This window comes from Carcharodon carcharias, chromosome 16, assembly GCF_017639515.1.
Source record: "Carcharodon carcharias isolate sCarCar2 chromosome 16, sCarCar2.pri, whole genome shotgun sequence".
NCBI lineage: Eukaryota > Metazoa > Chordata > Chondrichthyes > Lamniformes > Lamnidae > Carcharodon > Carcharodon carcharias.
This window is the reverse complement of record NC_054482.1, coordinates 79569191-79584415: the sequence shown is the minus strand read 5'-3', so window position 1 is coordinate 79584415 and position 15225 is coordinate 79569191. Positions and strand designations below refer to the sequence as shown.

The 15225-nt window shown below is 43.5% G+C and overlaps 1 protein-coding gene across 2 annotated transcripts in view; it reads right to left on the bottom strand.

Annotated features, from left to right (window-relative positions):
- Nucleotides 1-15225, bottom strand: part of LOC121289096 (peroxiredoxin-1-like) — a 73249-nt gene that overhangs the window by 44373 nt on the left and 13651 nt on the right. For both annotated transcript variants that reach the window (XM_041208131.1, XM_041208130.1), the window contains exons 2-3: nt 11620-11736; nt 3659-3812 (exon numbers count right to left, since the gene is read on the bottom strand). In XM_041208131.1, coding sequence (XP_041064065.1) covers nt 3659-3812; nt 11620-11725 — 260 coding nt within the window. In that variant the 5' untranslated portion in view covers nt 11726-11736. The remainder of the gene's footprint in view (nt 1-3658; nt 3813-11619; nt 11737-15225) is intronic.

The following is a 15225-nucleotide window of genomic DNA, read 5'->3' as shown; positions in this document are numbered from 1 at the left end:
GAGCAGGGCTGCCCCCGCCCCCCACTCTCCACTGTCTGTTCCTTAGACTAGCTCCTGTCTGGCTTCTACCACCTGCAGTCGCTCCTAATTGTGCTGTGTGTTACATCTCATGCTCTTGCTCTGCAATTTCCTGCTGAATGGAAGTTCCTGAGCTGATGCATACAACAGGTGGGGTGAATAATGCAGTTTGAATCAGTGAGAAATGTCGCTCAACCACTGCAATTTTCATATTTTGCTCCCACAAACAACTTTTGATCAAGCAGCTCATAGGGCCATCCACTTGCCATCACACTGTATCACTCACCCCACCTGTTGCAAGCATCAGCTCAGGAACTTCCAGTCAAAGGGAAATTATAGAGTAAGAGCATGAGATGAAACACAAAGCACAAGTTAAGAGCAACTGCAGGTAGTAGAAGCCAGGCAGGAACTAGTCTAAGGGTCCGAGAGTGGGGGTTGAGGGTAAACCTGCTCAGGCATCCCTCATATTGAACTAGTACTATCCAGGAGGCTGCTTTCAGAAAGGACTTTGCAAAAAAACAAAAATAAAAGGCCCAAAAACAAGAGACAGACATTCTTCAGAGCTGCTTCTGCCCTCCCACCATAGTTTAGTGAGACGTATAACATAAACAGGATTTCTGTTGCAGATCTGGGGAATTATCCACAAAAGTTTCCTAAAAGATTGTTAAAGATCAAGCTGGGCAGTTTTAAGCTGTCCTGGTGGCCAGGTGCATGCAGGAGTTTGCTGTGCAAGCGCACAACAATGGCTTTCTTTCAATGATTTGTTATTATGATTAGGAGCGACTGCAGGTGGTAGAAGCCAGTTAGGAACTAGTCTATGGGGCAGAGAGTGGAGGGCAAGGGCAGCCCTGCTCAGGCATCCCTCATATTGGATTAGTACTACCGCCACCTGGAGGTTCCCCTCCCAGTCACTCACCATCCTGACTTGGAAATATATCGCTGTTCCTTCGCTGTTGTTGGGTTAAAACCCCGGAACTCCATTCATAACAGCACTGTGGGTGTACCTACATCACATGGACGGAAGTGGTTCAAGAAGGCAGCTCACCACCACCTTCTCAAGGTCAACTAGGGATGGGCAATAAATGCTGGCCCAGCCAGCAAAGCCCACATCCCATGAGCGAATAAAAAAAAAATGATACACTGAACTTTCTGGGACAGCAAGTACATGTCCCAAATAAACAAATTGGAGCATGAGGCTCTCGCTCCCCTAAAGAAAATCCCAACCAAGAATAAAGCAGGTGGAAGGCTTCTGCCCCAAGTGCCTCACCCCCTCTCCATCTAGTATGCATTTGCATTGTCAGTATACAGAAGAACTGTATCCCCAGTGGAAGAAAAAGAATATGGAGGATGCAAGTTTCAGAAATCTGTACCATTGGCAGGACCCCACACACAGCTGATGATTTATCAAAAAATTGCAAGCAGAAGGCCCACGAGTTTCCATGTTCAGTTGCTAGCACTCTGATAAAAAATTTAACACAGAATAACGGTGTACCTCCAGGCTCTGTACCAAGAACGCAATAATTCAGGACAGCAGTAGGCCATTCAGTCCCTTAAACCTGCTCTGCCACTCAATAGAATTATGGCTGACCTGATTGTGGCCTGAACTCCACTTTCTGTCACCCCCATATCCCTTGAACATTCAATGCCCAGCCTCAAGTGTTCTCTAGGGAAGAGAATTCCAAAGACTAATGACCATCTGAGAGAAAAAAAATTCTCTTTATCTCAGTCTTAAATGGGAGACCCTAATTTTTAAACGATGTCCCCAGATTCTAGACTCCTCCACATCCACTCAGCGTCCACCCTGTCAAGAACACTTGTGGCCAGAATTTTACATCTCACAGGTGGGCATACGTCCGGCTCAAGCTGCTGTGAAATAGCGCGAGGTAACATCGGGTGAGCGTCCTAACGTCATCGCACACTCGTACCATTTTGCTCGGCAGGCCCACACAACAGTTGGAAGCACACCCACCAACAATTAAGCAGGCAATAAAGCCCATTAATGATGCAATTAACAGCAATTTTACATGGTCTGTCCACATTTACGGTTGGTGGACGGGCCATTCTCCCAGGCGGCATTCACATTTTGCTCAAACCTCAATCTAGGGTGGGATGAAAGCCCCATGGGGAAATAAAATAAAAAGAGATATCTGAGGACCATTGTTTTATGAGGTATGCTTTCAGGTGCTTGATTCTGGTGCATGGACTTATTTTGCAGCATTTTTCTGGTTTCCTTTATTCTGTGGAGGTCTGCAGCTCCCTCGGGCAGCTGTCTGTCTTCAGGGAGCTCATTAGAAGCATTCACCCGGACCATCAGTTAGGTCGGCTCCCGCCCTCTTCCCGCTCCCACCCCAGCAGTACTGGGCATTTCTCAATGTGTAACCGCGGTCAGGGGGCTGATCGTGGCCGGAGGCCCATTTCCCATCTGCTTCCAGGCCTGCCACTCGTGTGCGTCCAACGAATGAAAAATTCAGGCCGATATCTTCCAATCAGATCACCTTTTATTCTTCTAAACTCCAATGGTTATGGACGAAGCTGCTCAATCTTTCCTCATAAGATAACCTTTTCGTCCCAGGAATTAGTCCAGTGAATGCATGTTTTCCGAACTGCTTCTAATGCAATTATATCCTCTCTCAAAGAGACCAAAACTATACATAGTATTCCACATGTAGTTTCACCAATGCCCTGTACAAATGTAGCATAACTTGCCCATTTTATACTCAATTCCCCTTGCAATAAAAGCCAACATTCCATATGCCTTCCTAATTACTTGCTGCACCTGCATATCAACCTTTGGTGATTCATGTAACAGGACACCCAGAACCCTCTGTACTCTCCATTGAGTTTTGCAGTCTCTCTCCATTCAAACAATATATTGGTTTTCTATTCTTCCTGCCAAAGTGGACAAGTTCACATTTTCCAACGTTTTAATCCATCTACCAAATTTTTGCCCACTCATTTAATCTATCTAAATCCCTCTGTAGGCTCTTTACGTTCTCTTCACAACTTACTTTCCTGTCTATTTTTGTGTCATCGGTAAATTAAGCTACATTCAGTCCCTTCATCCAAGTCATTGATACAGATTGTAAATAGTTGAAGCCCTAGCACTGATCCCTGTGGCATGCCACAAATTCTGCCTCACCTAGATTACACAAACTGGGACCCTTGAAAATTAGGAGTTTCAGAACTTTAGAACTGGAAGCTCCTCCATACCACCACTCAGGATAGCAACAAGAATGATTGAAAATTGAGGCCCATCACCACTTCGTTATCCTAATATAAAATCTTCTGCTTCCCCTCACCTCCAACCAGGTTCCTTCTTCCTGTCTCCAACACATAATTACTCAATCAGGTTCCAATGCCTACTTGAGTGCTCTAGCCACCTTTATTCACCTACACAAAAATATTTCCTTTGCCAACAAAGTACCAGATTATTAAAAACAAGATGAACATGAAAACGAAACAATCTAGGTTACTGATCATTTCCCAAATATCCTCACTCCGGCCATTACAATGCTAACTAAACAACTAATAAAACTTGAAAAGAAGAAAAAGTAAATACTTAACAGTACTTAATACTTCCTAGGTTACTTTACAATTTGCAATTCAATCTCTGGATACATTTGTCAAAAAAATTACTTACCAAGCCAAATGAGCAAAATGGGAGTCTGTAGAAGCAGCAATTACTTCACAATTAATCTTGTTGAAATCTTCTACACGATCACTAAAAGCGATAATCTCAGTTGGACACACATAGGAGAAATCAAGTGGGTAGAAAAAGAAGACTACATATTTTCCTGTTGAGAAAATAAACAGTTTAATTCATAAACATAGTGCTGTGGAATCAAAAGTCATGTTATTGCTCAGCATGTTAGATTTGTACAAAAGTAATGGCTGGAACCTATGTTGAAAATGCCGACTCACTTACTATTTACAGCAACTATCCAAAGAGTAGTCAAAGAAATGTACAGCCCTAACATTCCCCTCACAATGCTTGTATGACTAGTTTTTTTTTGCATTCCTGAGGCGAAAATTTGATGTAATCATTTCATCAACTCTGTGCTTGCATAGAGCTGCCCCTGTGCTGTTTCTGGATTCCTCCTGAAGTGTTTGAACACTGTAATGAATCATTCCAAATTAAATGCCATGCAATTCAGGATCAGATGTATCAAGGCCTGCTTTCTTGTTTACACTGATCATGGGCCAAGTGCAGGCTGCTCCTGTAAAAATTGGTGCTGAGTAAAGGTTATGTCTGACAGCCTGCTCCATTTAATCAACCAAGCAGCAATGAGTAGCCTTATTCTACATTTAGCTAAGTTTGGTGTTGCAAAATGGTCTTACATTTTTGGTCAGTTGATTATCATAGGTGCGATGTGAACTGTTCAAAGCTCATAATCCCCATTTAATCAACAGCAAACTCTAATTCTGGTTTATAAGGAAGATGAATGGGAAGATCTTCTGCATGTCAAGAAGACTCAAAATCACAGGAGGAGAAAAGCATTTGTTCATTGTTCCTCTACTGTTTGGATTTACTGAGCTTGCATAACCTGTATAACCTATTGAAGAGACTAACGTTCAGCCTGGGGCTAGTGCAAAAGTTAAGTTACCTGTTTCAGGAAGACTTTGAGTCATACAGCAGGGTTGACACAACACGGACAATTGTGCAGTGAGATAACTACAGCTTTGACTTGGCGGCGGAGGTGGAAAATCAAGTAGGTCTTGGGAGACATATCGCTAACATGGGCTAGTTACTAGTGAATTGGCACATTTATCAAATGCCCAATGCATTGTTCACCAGAGCTAATCAATAAAACATCATCTTTCTCATGAATCCCAGGAGCCAGCAAGCCTTGTTTTTTTTTCGCATAACTGGCATCCCCACTAGGGTTGATCAATGACATACACTTTACCCTTCCATGTTCCTCTGTAAATAACTGCCTCTTATAGGAATAGGAAGAAATTCTAACCTATGAAGATCCAAAATGTCTGCAAAAGAACATGGAGCTGAAGATGCTATTCCCAGGCTGCATATATTTTGAGAGTCACAGTTACCCATAAAGTGAAGCTTTCAGGTATCCCAAGCTGTAGCTTACGGCCTCTCTATATCATTTTCAACTGTAGCCAAGAGCAAGTACCAGCTCCTCCAGCTGTTGCTGAAACATGCTCTGTACATTATCCAGCATGCTCCTCTCAAACTATCTAAGTTCCCGAAGACAGATGGGCTAGATGATGGTGCTTGCCTGAGTAAGATGCAGTGATGAGGTGCTGGGTGAGGTATACATAGGGTGGTCTTGGGATGGCAGTACTGCAACTAATAGTGCCACAACTAAAGAAAGAGAAAGACATGTGTTTGGAAACGTTCTCAGAGGTAATTACTGAAAAACCGTCTATGTCAAGCAGCTGGTATGGTGTGAAATTTAGTTTAGGAAATTTTCTTCATTTAAGATCTATGGACGCCAGGATGATTACTCAAAAATCACTCGTTGGAAAATTGGTATGAGATATCTGGATTTTTTTTTTTAAGAATTCCAACTTCCTAAATAGCTACTGATCTCTAATATTAACAAACTAAGTTTCAATACACCACTATAGGCAGATCTTTTATAAACACAGAAGTTGGTCAGAAACAGAAGTTTTTAATATGAAGAAGCGGGAAGTCAGCAAAATGTTACAAATTTATCTTGAACTTAGATAGTTACCACAACTTGATCATTAGGATCTTCAGAGATGATTGCAAGATTCTGATTGTCAGATAACTTTACAATTCAATCCGTCACCATCTGGCTTTCTAGAATAGAACAATGCCATGATGTTTCGGATACTTGAGCTGGTGTCCACCTCCATGGAAAGAGTGGCCACCTGCATGGAGAATCAGATGCGACAGGCAACCCAATGGCCTGCACACTCAGTCTGCCACTTTAAACAGGAGGAAACTTCCACCATGGTCGTTCAATGCCTCATTGAAGTGCAGCAAAGTGCTTTCCAGCTGTTGGCTAGCAGGGAAGTACAGATGGGCCATGAAAGGAAAGATGGAGAAAGAGCAAATGGAAATAGGAACTCTTCTAATGGCACTCTCACTTTTCATCCCTTGCACCCACCTTCCCCTAGACAAAGCTGCCTTCTACCCTAATGACGAACTCTGACCTGCACAAGTGAAGCAGTCTTTGTCATGGCTCTCAAATGCTCCAAAACCCAGAAGATATCCGCTTCAACTATCTCTGCCGTCACAACAAGCAACTTGCCTCTAACTCTGTTGAAGCCACAGAGATAGCACCACTTAGGAATACTAAAAAGCAATAGAGGAAGGCTTCTTAATTGCTTAGAGAATTCAATTGCTTGTTCATAACAATATCAATGTTTTTATGGATGTGAATATTTCAATGAATGAAGCACTTTATTTGAACTCTCCATTGTTCTATCATCTCCCAAATTCCAAATGGACATTAATCTTCATGAGAATGATATGGTCAAAGTGGAATATGAGCAAAGAATGTAAATGTGAAACAAGGATTTCTGGCTGTGGGAATAATTTGTGCTGGGTTGGGGTAGGTGGGGTGTACAGAGGGTTTAGCATATAAGTGTCATGCAGCTTTACACACTCGGGTTATTTGAAGTGTGCCTGTAACATCCTGTTGTGGGTTTGTGGGTTTCTGTGGCAGTGAGGTGAGCGGCTGCAGGCACCCTGGCCATATCAGGTTCCCCCTTCTTGAAGAGAAGGACGCTAAATGGTCAGCACCTTCCTTTTCCTGTAACTCCATTTCTTTCTGCAACGGAATGTTGTGCAAGACACAGAAAACTACTGCCATTCTCAATACTCTTGCTGCTGCATACTGAAGTGGGCCCCCAGATCAGTCCACATCTTCAGCAGCCCAATGAATTGCTCAATGGTTGCCCTTGCAGCCATGTAGCTCCTGTTATACTTCTTCTCTGCAGCCATAGCAGGGCTCCTCACAGGTGTCATGAGCCAGGTCCTCAAAGGATGCCACTGGTCTCCAAGAAGCCAACCACTCACTCTGTTTGTAAGTGCCAGCACCTGTGGAAGATGTGACTGCCACAGAATGAAGGAATCTTGGTAGCTTCTAGAGTATCTTGCACAGATAAGCATGAAAACCATCTACAGGTCACATAGAAGCTGAACATTGCTAGAGTGGAATCTCTTACAATTGATAAATACTTCAGGATGATGAGGGTGCCTTGATTCACATGTGTATTTTATGGCTCCCTGCTCCTGTGCAAATCCTGCACTCCAGATCCCACCAAATCATGGGATATCTTGATCCACGTGCCCAAGAATCTGTGGGTCAAGAATTGGTCTGTTCAGTCACATAAAGAACAAGGGCAGAAACTTGCATCCCTGAGCAGACATAATCAGGGATGTAGTGCCGAATTTTGAGGTGCAGGAGCTCTAAGAAATGTGTTGGTCATATCATTTCTAAATCTACTACTACATTGTTTTCCTATGTATTAATCACTTGAGTCCCCCAGGTGTTAGTAAAACTATGCTTTTAAAATGAAAAATATTAGTGCCGGTAAGCATTTTATTTTGAATCATATGGTATCTTGAATCATTAGTCTTTAGCATAGCTGAAATTTCATTATGCAACAGTTTAATTATTTAATTCAAGCCTATTAATAATATGAATTACAGGAAACTTTACTTACTTTTGACTGGGAGATGGTATATAGAGGGACTATGGCTTTTCTTGATTTGTATTTATAACCAAGACCTGGGTGCACAGGGCATAATTTCAAAATCTAAAGATGATGCAATACTTGGAAGTATTGTGAACTGTGAGGAGGACAGTGATAGACTTCAAGAGGATTTGGACAAGTTGGCGGAATGGGCAGACAAATGGCAGATGAAATTTAATGTAAAGAAGCGTGAAGTGATACATTTCGGTCAGAAGAACAAGAAGAGGTGACAGAAAATAAAGGGAACAATTCTAAAGGAAATACAGGAGCAGAGGGACTTGGGTGTATATGTACATAAATCATTGAAGGCAACAGGGCAGGTTGAGAAAGCAGTTAATAAATTATGCTGAATCCTGGGCTTTATAAATAGGGGCACAGAGTACAAAAGCAAGTAAGTTATGAACCTTGTGGTTCAGCCACAAGGGGAAGGATGTGGAGGTTTTATAAAAGGTGCAGAAATGATTTACAAGAATGGTTCCAAGAATGAGACACTTCAGTTATGTGGAATGATTGGTGAAGGTGGGGCTGTTACCCTTGGAGAAGAGAAGGTTGAGAGGGGATTGGTTAGACATATTCAAAATCATGAGGGCAGAGTAAATGGGGATAAACTGTTCCCACTGGTACACAACGTCGAGAATGCAAAGGTGTTTAACAAAAGAATCACAAGTGACATGAGGAAAAACTTCTTTATGCAACAACATGACCTCACTACAGCCTTGGTTCAAGTATAGACAAAAGAGCTGAACTCCAGAGGTGAGGTGAGATTGACTGCCCTTGACATCAAGGCAGCATTTGACAGAGGGTGGCATTAAGGAGCTCTAGCAAAACTGGAGTCAATGGGAATCAGAGGGAAAACTCTCCACTGGTTGGAGTCATACCTCGCACAAAGGAAGATGGTTGTGGTTTTTGGAGGTCAATCATCTCAGTTCCAGGACATCATAGCAGGAGTTCCTCAGGATTGTGTCCTAGGCCCAACCATCTTCAGTTGCTTCAGCAATGACCTTCCTTCCATCATAAGGTCAGAAGTGAGGATGTTCATTGATGGTTGCGCAATGTTCAGCACCATTCGTGACTCCTCAGATACTAAAGCAGTCCATGTCCAAATGCAGAAAGGCCTGGGCAATATCCAGGCTTGGGCTGACAAGTGGCAAGTAACATTCACACCATGCAAATGTCAGGCAACGACCATCTCCAACAAGAGAGAATCTAAACATCGCCCGTTGACATTCAATGTCATTCAGTTCATCGCAGAATCCCCCACTATCAACATCAATTGCAGTTTTCAAAAGGGAACTGGATAATTATCTGGAGAGAGAAGATTTTACAGGGTTATAGGGAAAAGGTAGAGGACTGGGACTAGCAGGGTTGCTGTTGGAGAGAAATGACAAAGAGACAGTGTGCTGAATGGCCTGCTTCTGAGCTGAAACCATTCCACAATTCTAGTATATATTCTTTCGAGGAACTTGATAAACACATGAGGAAGAAAGAAACTGAAGGTTACCCTGATAGTGTGATCAATTAGGATGGGAGGAGGCTTGTGTGGAACATAAACACCAACATAGATGAGATGGATCTAATGGCCTGATTCTGTGCTGTAAATTCCATGTAAAGCTGCCAGCAGGGAATACAAACACGAGACTGTGTTTCACATCCTCAGGCCATCACAGCCAAGGAATTAATGCTCAGTAAGCAAAAGGGTGCTTGGGGATATTAATGCTGCTTTAGATCCTGGGAATCTTGAGCCTCAAAGACCCTAAAATGCCTGTTTATGAGAAATCTGTGTGCAGGGAGTTGTAAGGTCTGTATTTTTTTTTTACAATGAGGGAGCTGTACAGGAGGGTTACTGCTGCTGCACATTGACTCAGAGACATTCAGCAGCAGCAGCATGAAGCCTGGGACCTTGGGTCTGACCTTCCTTCCACCACCTGTTAACCTCCCCAGGCTCCAGATTCACAGCCACACTGCGAGCTCCAGACATTCCGGCCAACTCTTACCATCCAGCCTGAACTCAACCTCCAGGAGATTGTGACCAAACTTGCCCCTGTGCTCCATATAATAACACAGGCAGAGTTCCCTCGACTCCAGTCGCCACTGCATCACAAGTCACACAACCACACGTAGTTGCGAGAGAATTTCCCTCTAGTTCTGATTGTTGCCATCAATGATCCAAATCCCTGTGTGTGTTACTCCTGGAAACAAGTAGCTTCAATATTGGAGGCAGTGAGGATTAAACTCAATACCAATCTTAGATTGAAAATCCAGTCAATTAATGGAGTGAATTCCACTAAGCATCCTTCCAACGTACCCCTCCAGCCCAACCCCCTCCAACCTCTTCCCCATCCCTCCACCCAACCTCCCCAACAACCGCACCCCCCCTCCCCCCATATTCCCCCTCCCTCTCCCTCTCCCCACCACCGACTAACCTCCTCTCCATCTTCAGTCTAAAATTTGTCAATGTGAAGTCTCCAATTTCAGTGTGGATGATGAGAACTCTGTTTAACACACTAAGCCAGCACCCCCCAGTCCCCAGTGTTTGAACGATCTGCACCCCACTCTCCAGGCCCTAGTTGGAGGTGCCAGAGCGGCACTCCAGAGCACCACACCCATGGACATAATCCTCGAATTAAGGGACAGAGGATGACAACAGTGGCATTTCTGTAGTTATACAGCTACTGCAGCAAATGTGAGAGCCCCCTGCGTGACTGGTTTCATCAGTGTCAGTGCACATAAATGGCAGCTTTGGCAAGCATAGCATTGATCAACTGGGTATATGTATTGGCAGCAGGTTGTAAAATCTTGCAAATGTCATCAGAGTCCTGGAAGGAGGTGTAGGCAATGAAATTCAGGGCTGTGTTGGCCTTGCCTGCCATTGGTAATGCATGCCTATCTGGCCATCTTGCAAGAAGATCTTATTCCAGGAGACTGCAAATGTCAGTAATGATCTGCCACAAAAGCCTCAGTCTCCTGAGGCATTGTTGCTCCATCAAGTTGAGGAAGTTGATCCTATGTCTGAATTCCCTTTGCTAAGGGTATCGCCTCCTTCCAACATGAACTAGAGCTGTGTCCATCCCCTCCGTCTTATGGAGTGGCATGTGGTTGAGGAGAAGACAATCATAGTTGGTGATGGTGGTGTGGCTGATCTTCTTGTCCCTCATCAGAGGTCCATTATATAACTGCACAAGCTTCTTCCAAAGCTGACAGCAGAGTGCAGATCAAGTGGAGAAAGCCCAAGTTAGGTGAAGTGACTTTCAAAAAGTTGAATATCACCTGTAAAGCAGTGGTAGCATGCTTTCAAAGGCAGGGAAGAGGCTATGCAGAGGCTATTCACTGTTTAAAAAGAAGATTTCCAGCCTTTCAGTTTCATTGATCAATGAGTCTCTACTGTGCTCCCACCTCGTCGACACTGGTCAGTTCCACAGCTCAGGTAACCCGTTTACTGGCTTTTACAGCCAGAATTTGAGGTTAAAGGAACAGTTATTTGGATATTTACACACTGAAACAACAGCTCCACCATGGTTTTCCATATGCTTCAGAACATACCCCTGTAAAAGCCAGAAGTGAGCAAGGTCACATCAGTTTTCCTGGCATTTATCAAACATTTAACCACATGTAGATTCCCAAACCCAAACCCTCCCATCCCTTGGCGATTTCAATTAAAATCCTATAATTGCCAAACCCACCTGTCCCACTGGGGGTTTCCCACATCCTGCAGATCATGCTAAAGTTAAAACCAGAAGTCAGCGGATTGCTGCTGGCTTCCCAACACATCAAGAATTTCAGCCCTTTTAAACAACTGCCCTTGCCCACATGCAAATCCACCCAACTTGTCAAGTTTTTATAAAATTTAACGACATTTTAAACCTTTGTAATATGGTTTTACAATGTTACCTAAAGCCCTGTCATTATTCTTACCTCTGTATTTAGACAGTTTGAGTTGCTCAAATTGTCCATTAGGCATCACTGCAGTGGCGTCAAAATCAGGGGCAAGCTTCCCAATCGTAGCTTTTCCAGCAGTCATTCTGAATCAATCTGAAAAAAGAATTACTTTTAAACTATAGGCAGGTTCTATTAATTGAACAGATTATTTTAAACTCTGAACGACCTTTATCGCCTAGTATATAAATGTTTAAATCTAAGTTATAGACCGGGATTTTGCAGAGCCACCCGTGGCGGGAAATGTTATGAGCAGGACAGAAAATTTGGAGAGGTGGCCAAAAGTCCAACGACTTTCAGCAAGAATTTCCGATCCCGCCCAAAAATCCTGGCCATTGTCTTAATAGTCATCACCGCAAACATTTAAACACAGGAATTCAGTGCTCCATTAATACTAGCAAGTGTGATAGCCCAGTAGTACAGATTAACTTTTAAAAATGACCTAGTTGGTCAGATGAAAATTTGAGTTGTCAATTTAGTTCAGTGGTTTCACTCTTGTATTTTAATCAGAAAATCACATGGCCAAACCCAATCTAGAAACATAGACCTGAATTTTATGTTTGCCATGCGGGCATGTGGCAGTCACGAGGCAGTGTGAAGGGATTACAGAAGGGGTTCCAGACATCATCACGTGCCACCTCACGATATTTCAGCTGACGGACCAGTGAGAATATTGGAAGTGCTACCGCCAGCAATTAAAAGGCCGAGTAAAGCCATTAAAAGTGCAATCGATCCTCATTTTGAGAGGCCCGAGCGCTTTTACACTTGGTGCACAGACCAATCAGCCAGACAGGTTTTTTAATCATTCTAGATCCAGGGCGGGATATAAGGTCCAGAAGGAATGGAGACGTCAGGAGGTAGGAGTATTAAATTGTGTGTGTGTGGATTATTGTTCATTTTTTGAATTAATGTTCATTTACATAACTATAGGAAATTTAAATCTTTGCAAAGGCTTTCTGCACTCAGGCCCCTTCATACTTTAGGTCAACCCACTGCAAGCATAAAGTCTGATTTGGGTATTCTGTACCCTGCTGTGAGGGATGGTTCAACTTCATGGAAAATTATGAAAAAACTAAAAAGTAAGGAGAGCCCAGGAGAGGCTATTAAAGTCCTCAGAGCGCAAAATAGGATAGAGTGCTTGGAAAGGGCTAGGAATCTAACTTCAAGCACATCAGATAAAGGGACGACAATGAGAAAGGGGACAGGAAATACAGGACTGAAGGTGTTGTATCTGAATGCACGCAGTATACGAAATAAGGTAAATGAGCTTGTGGCGCAGATTGAAATTGGCAGGTATGATGTGGTGGGCATAACAGAGACATGGCTGCAAGGGGATCAGGACTGGGAGCTAAATTTCCAATGGATATATCCTATCGAAAAGATAGGCAAGTTGGCAGAGGGGATGGGGTTGCTTTGTTAGTAAGAAATGAAACGAAATCCATAGCAAGAAATGACATGGGGTCAGATGATGTATCTGGGTGGTTAGAGTTGAGGAACCACAAAGGTAAAGAAACCATAATGGGAGTTATGTACAGGCTTCCAAACAGTAGTCAGAATGTGGGGCACAAGATAGACCAGGAGATAGAAAAGTCGTGTGAGGAACCCTTAGGAGGAAGTGACCATAATATGATAGAATTTACCCTGCAATTTGAGAGGAAAAAGCTGGAATCAGATGTAACGGTGTTACAGTTGAATAAAGGCAACTACAGAGGCATGAGGGAGGAGCTGGCCAGAATTGACTGGGAGATGAGCCTAGCAGGAAAGACAGTGCCACAGCAATGGCAGGAGTTTCTGGGAGTAATTTGGGAGACACAGCAAAAATTCATCCCTAGGAAGAGGCATACTGAAGGGAGGACAAGGCAACCATGGCTGACAAGGGAAGTCAGGGACAGCATTAAAGCTAAAGAGAAAGCATACAATGCGGCGCAGAGCAGTGGGAAACCAGGGGATTGGGAAGCCTACAAAGACCAACAGAGGATAACTAAAAAAAGAAATAAGGAGGGAGAAGAATAAATATGAGGGCAAACTAGCCAGTAATATAAAAGAGTTTTTTTTAGATATATAAAAGGTAAGAGAGAGACAAAGTGGACATTGGGCCACTGGAAAATTACACTGGAGAAGTAGAAGTGGGGAACAAAGAAATGGCGGAGGAACTGAATAGGTACTTTGCATCAGTCTTCACGGTGGAAGACACAAGTAACATCCCCAAAGTTCAAGAGAGTCGGGGGGCAGAGGTGAGTATGGTGGCCATTACCAAGGAGAAGGTGCTAGGAAAACTGAAAGGTCTGAAGGTGGATAAATCACCTGGACCAGATGGATTACATCCCAGAGTTCTGAAGGAGATAGCTGAAGAGATAGTGGGGGCGTTTGTGGTGATCTTTCAGGAATCACTGGAGTCAGGGAGGGTCCCAGAGGACTGGAAAATTGCTAATGTAACCCCCCTGTTTAAAGGAGTGAGGTAAAACATGGGAAATTACAGGCTGATTAGCCTGACCTCAGCCGTTGGTAAGATTTTAGAGCCCATTATTAAGGATGAGATTTCAGAATACTTGGAAGTGCTTGGTAAAATCGGGCAAAGTCTGCATGGTTTCATCAAGGGGAGGTCATGCCTGACAAATCTGTTAGAATTCTTTGAGGAGGTAATGAGTAGGTTAGACAAAGGAGAGCCAATGGATGTTATCTACTTGGACTTCCAGAAGGCCTTTGACAAGATACCGCACAGAAGGCTGCTCAGTAAGATAAGAGCTCATGGTGTTAGAGGCAAGGTACTAGCATGGATAGAAGATTGGCTGTCTGACAGGAGGCAGAGAGTGGGGATAAGGGGGTCCTTCTCAGGATGGCAGCAGGTGACTAGTTCCGCAGGGGTCAGTGTTGGGACCACAATTTTTCACTTTATACATTAATGATCTAGATGAAGGAACTAAGGGCATCCTGGCTAAGTTTGCAGATGATACAAAGATAGGTGGAGGGACAGGTAGTATTGAGGAGGCAGGGAGGCTGCAGAAGGATTTGGACAGGTTAAGAGAATGGGCAAAGAACTGGCAGATGGAATACAACGTGGGGAAGTGTGAGGTCATGCACTTTGGTAGGAAGAAGAGGCATAGACTATTTTCTAAATGGGGAGAGAATTCAGAGATCTGGAGTGCAAAGGGACTTGGGAGTCCTAGTCCAGTATTCTCTTAAGGTTACCTTCCAGGTTGAGTCGGTAGTTAAGAAGGCAAATGCAATGTTGGCATTTATTTCGAGAGGACTAGAATATAAAAGCAGGGATGTGCTGCTGAGGCTTTATAAGACTCTGGTCAGACCACATTTAGAATATTGTGAGCAATTTTGGGCCCCATATCTCAGGAAGGATGTGCTGGCCCTGGAGAGGGTCCAGAGGAGGTTCACAAGAATGATCCCAGGAATGAAAGGCTTAACATATGAGGAACGTTTGAGGACTCTGGGTCTATACTCGATGGAGTTTAGAAGGATGAGGGGGGATCTGATTGAAACTTACAGAATACTGAAAGGCCTGGATAGAGTGGATGTGGGGAAAATGTTTCCATTAGTAGGAGAGACTAGGACCCGAGGGCACAGCCTGAG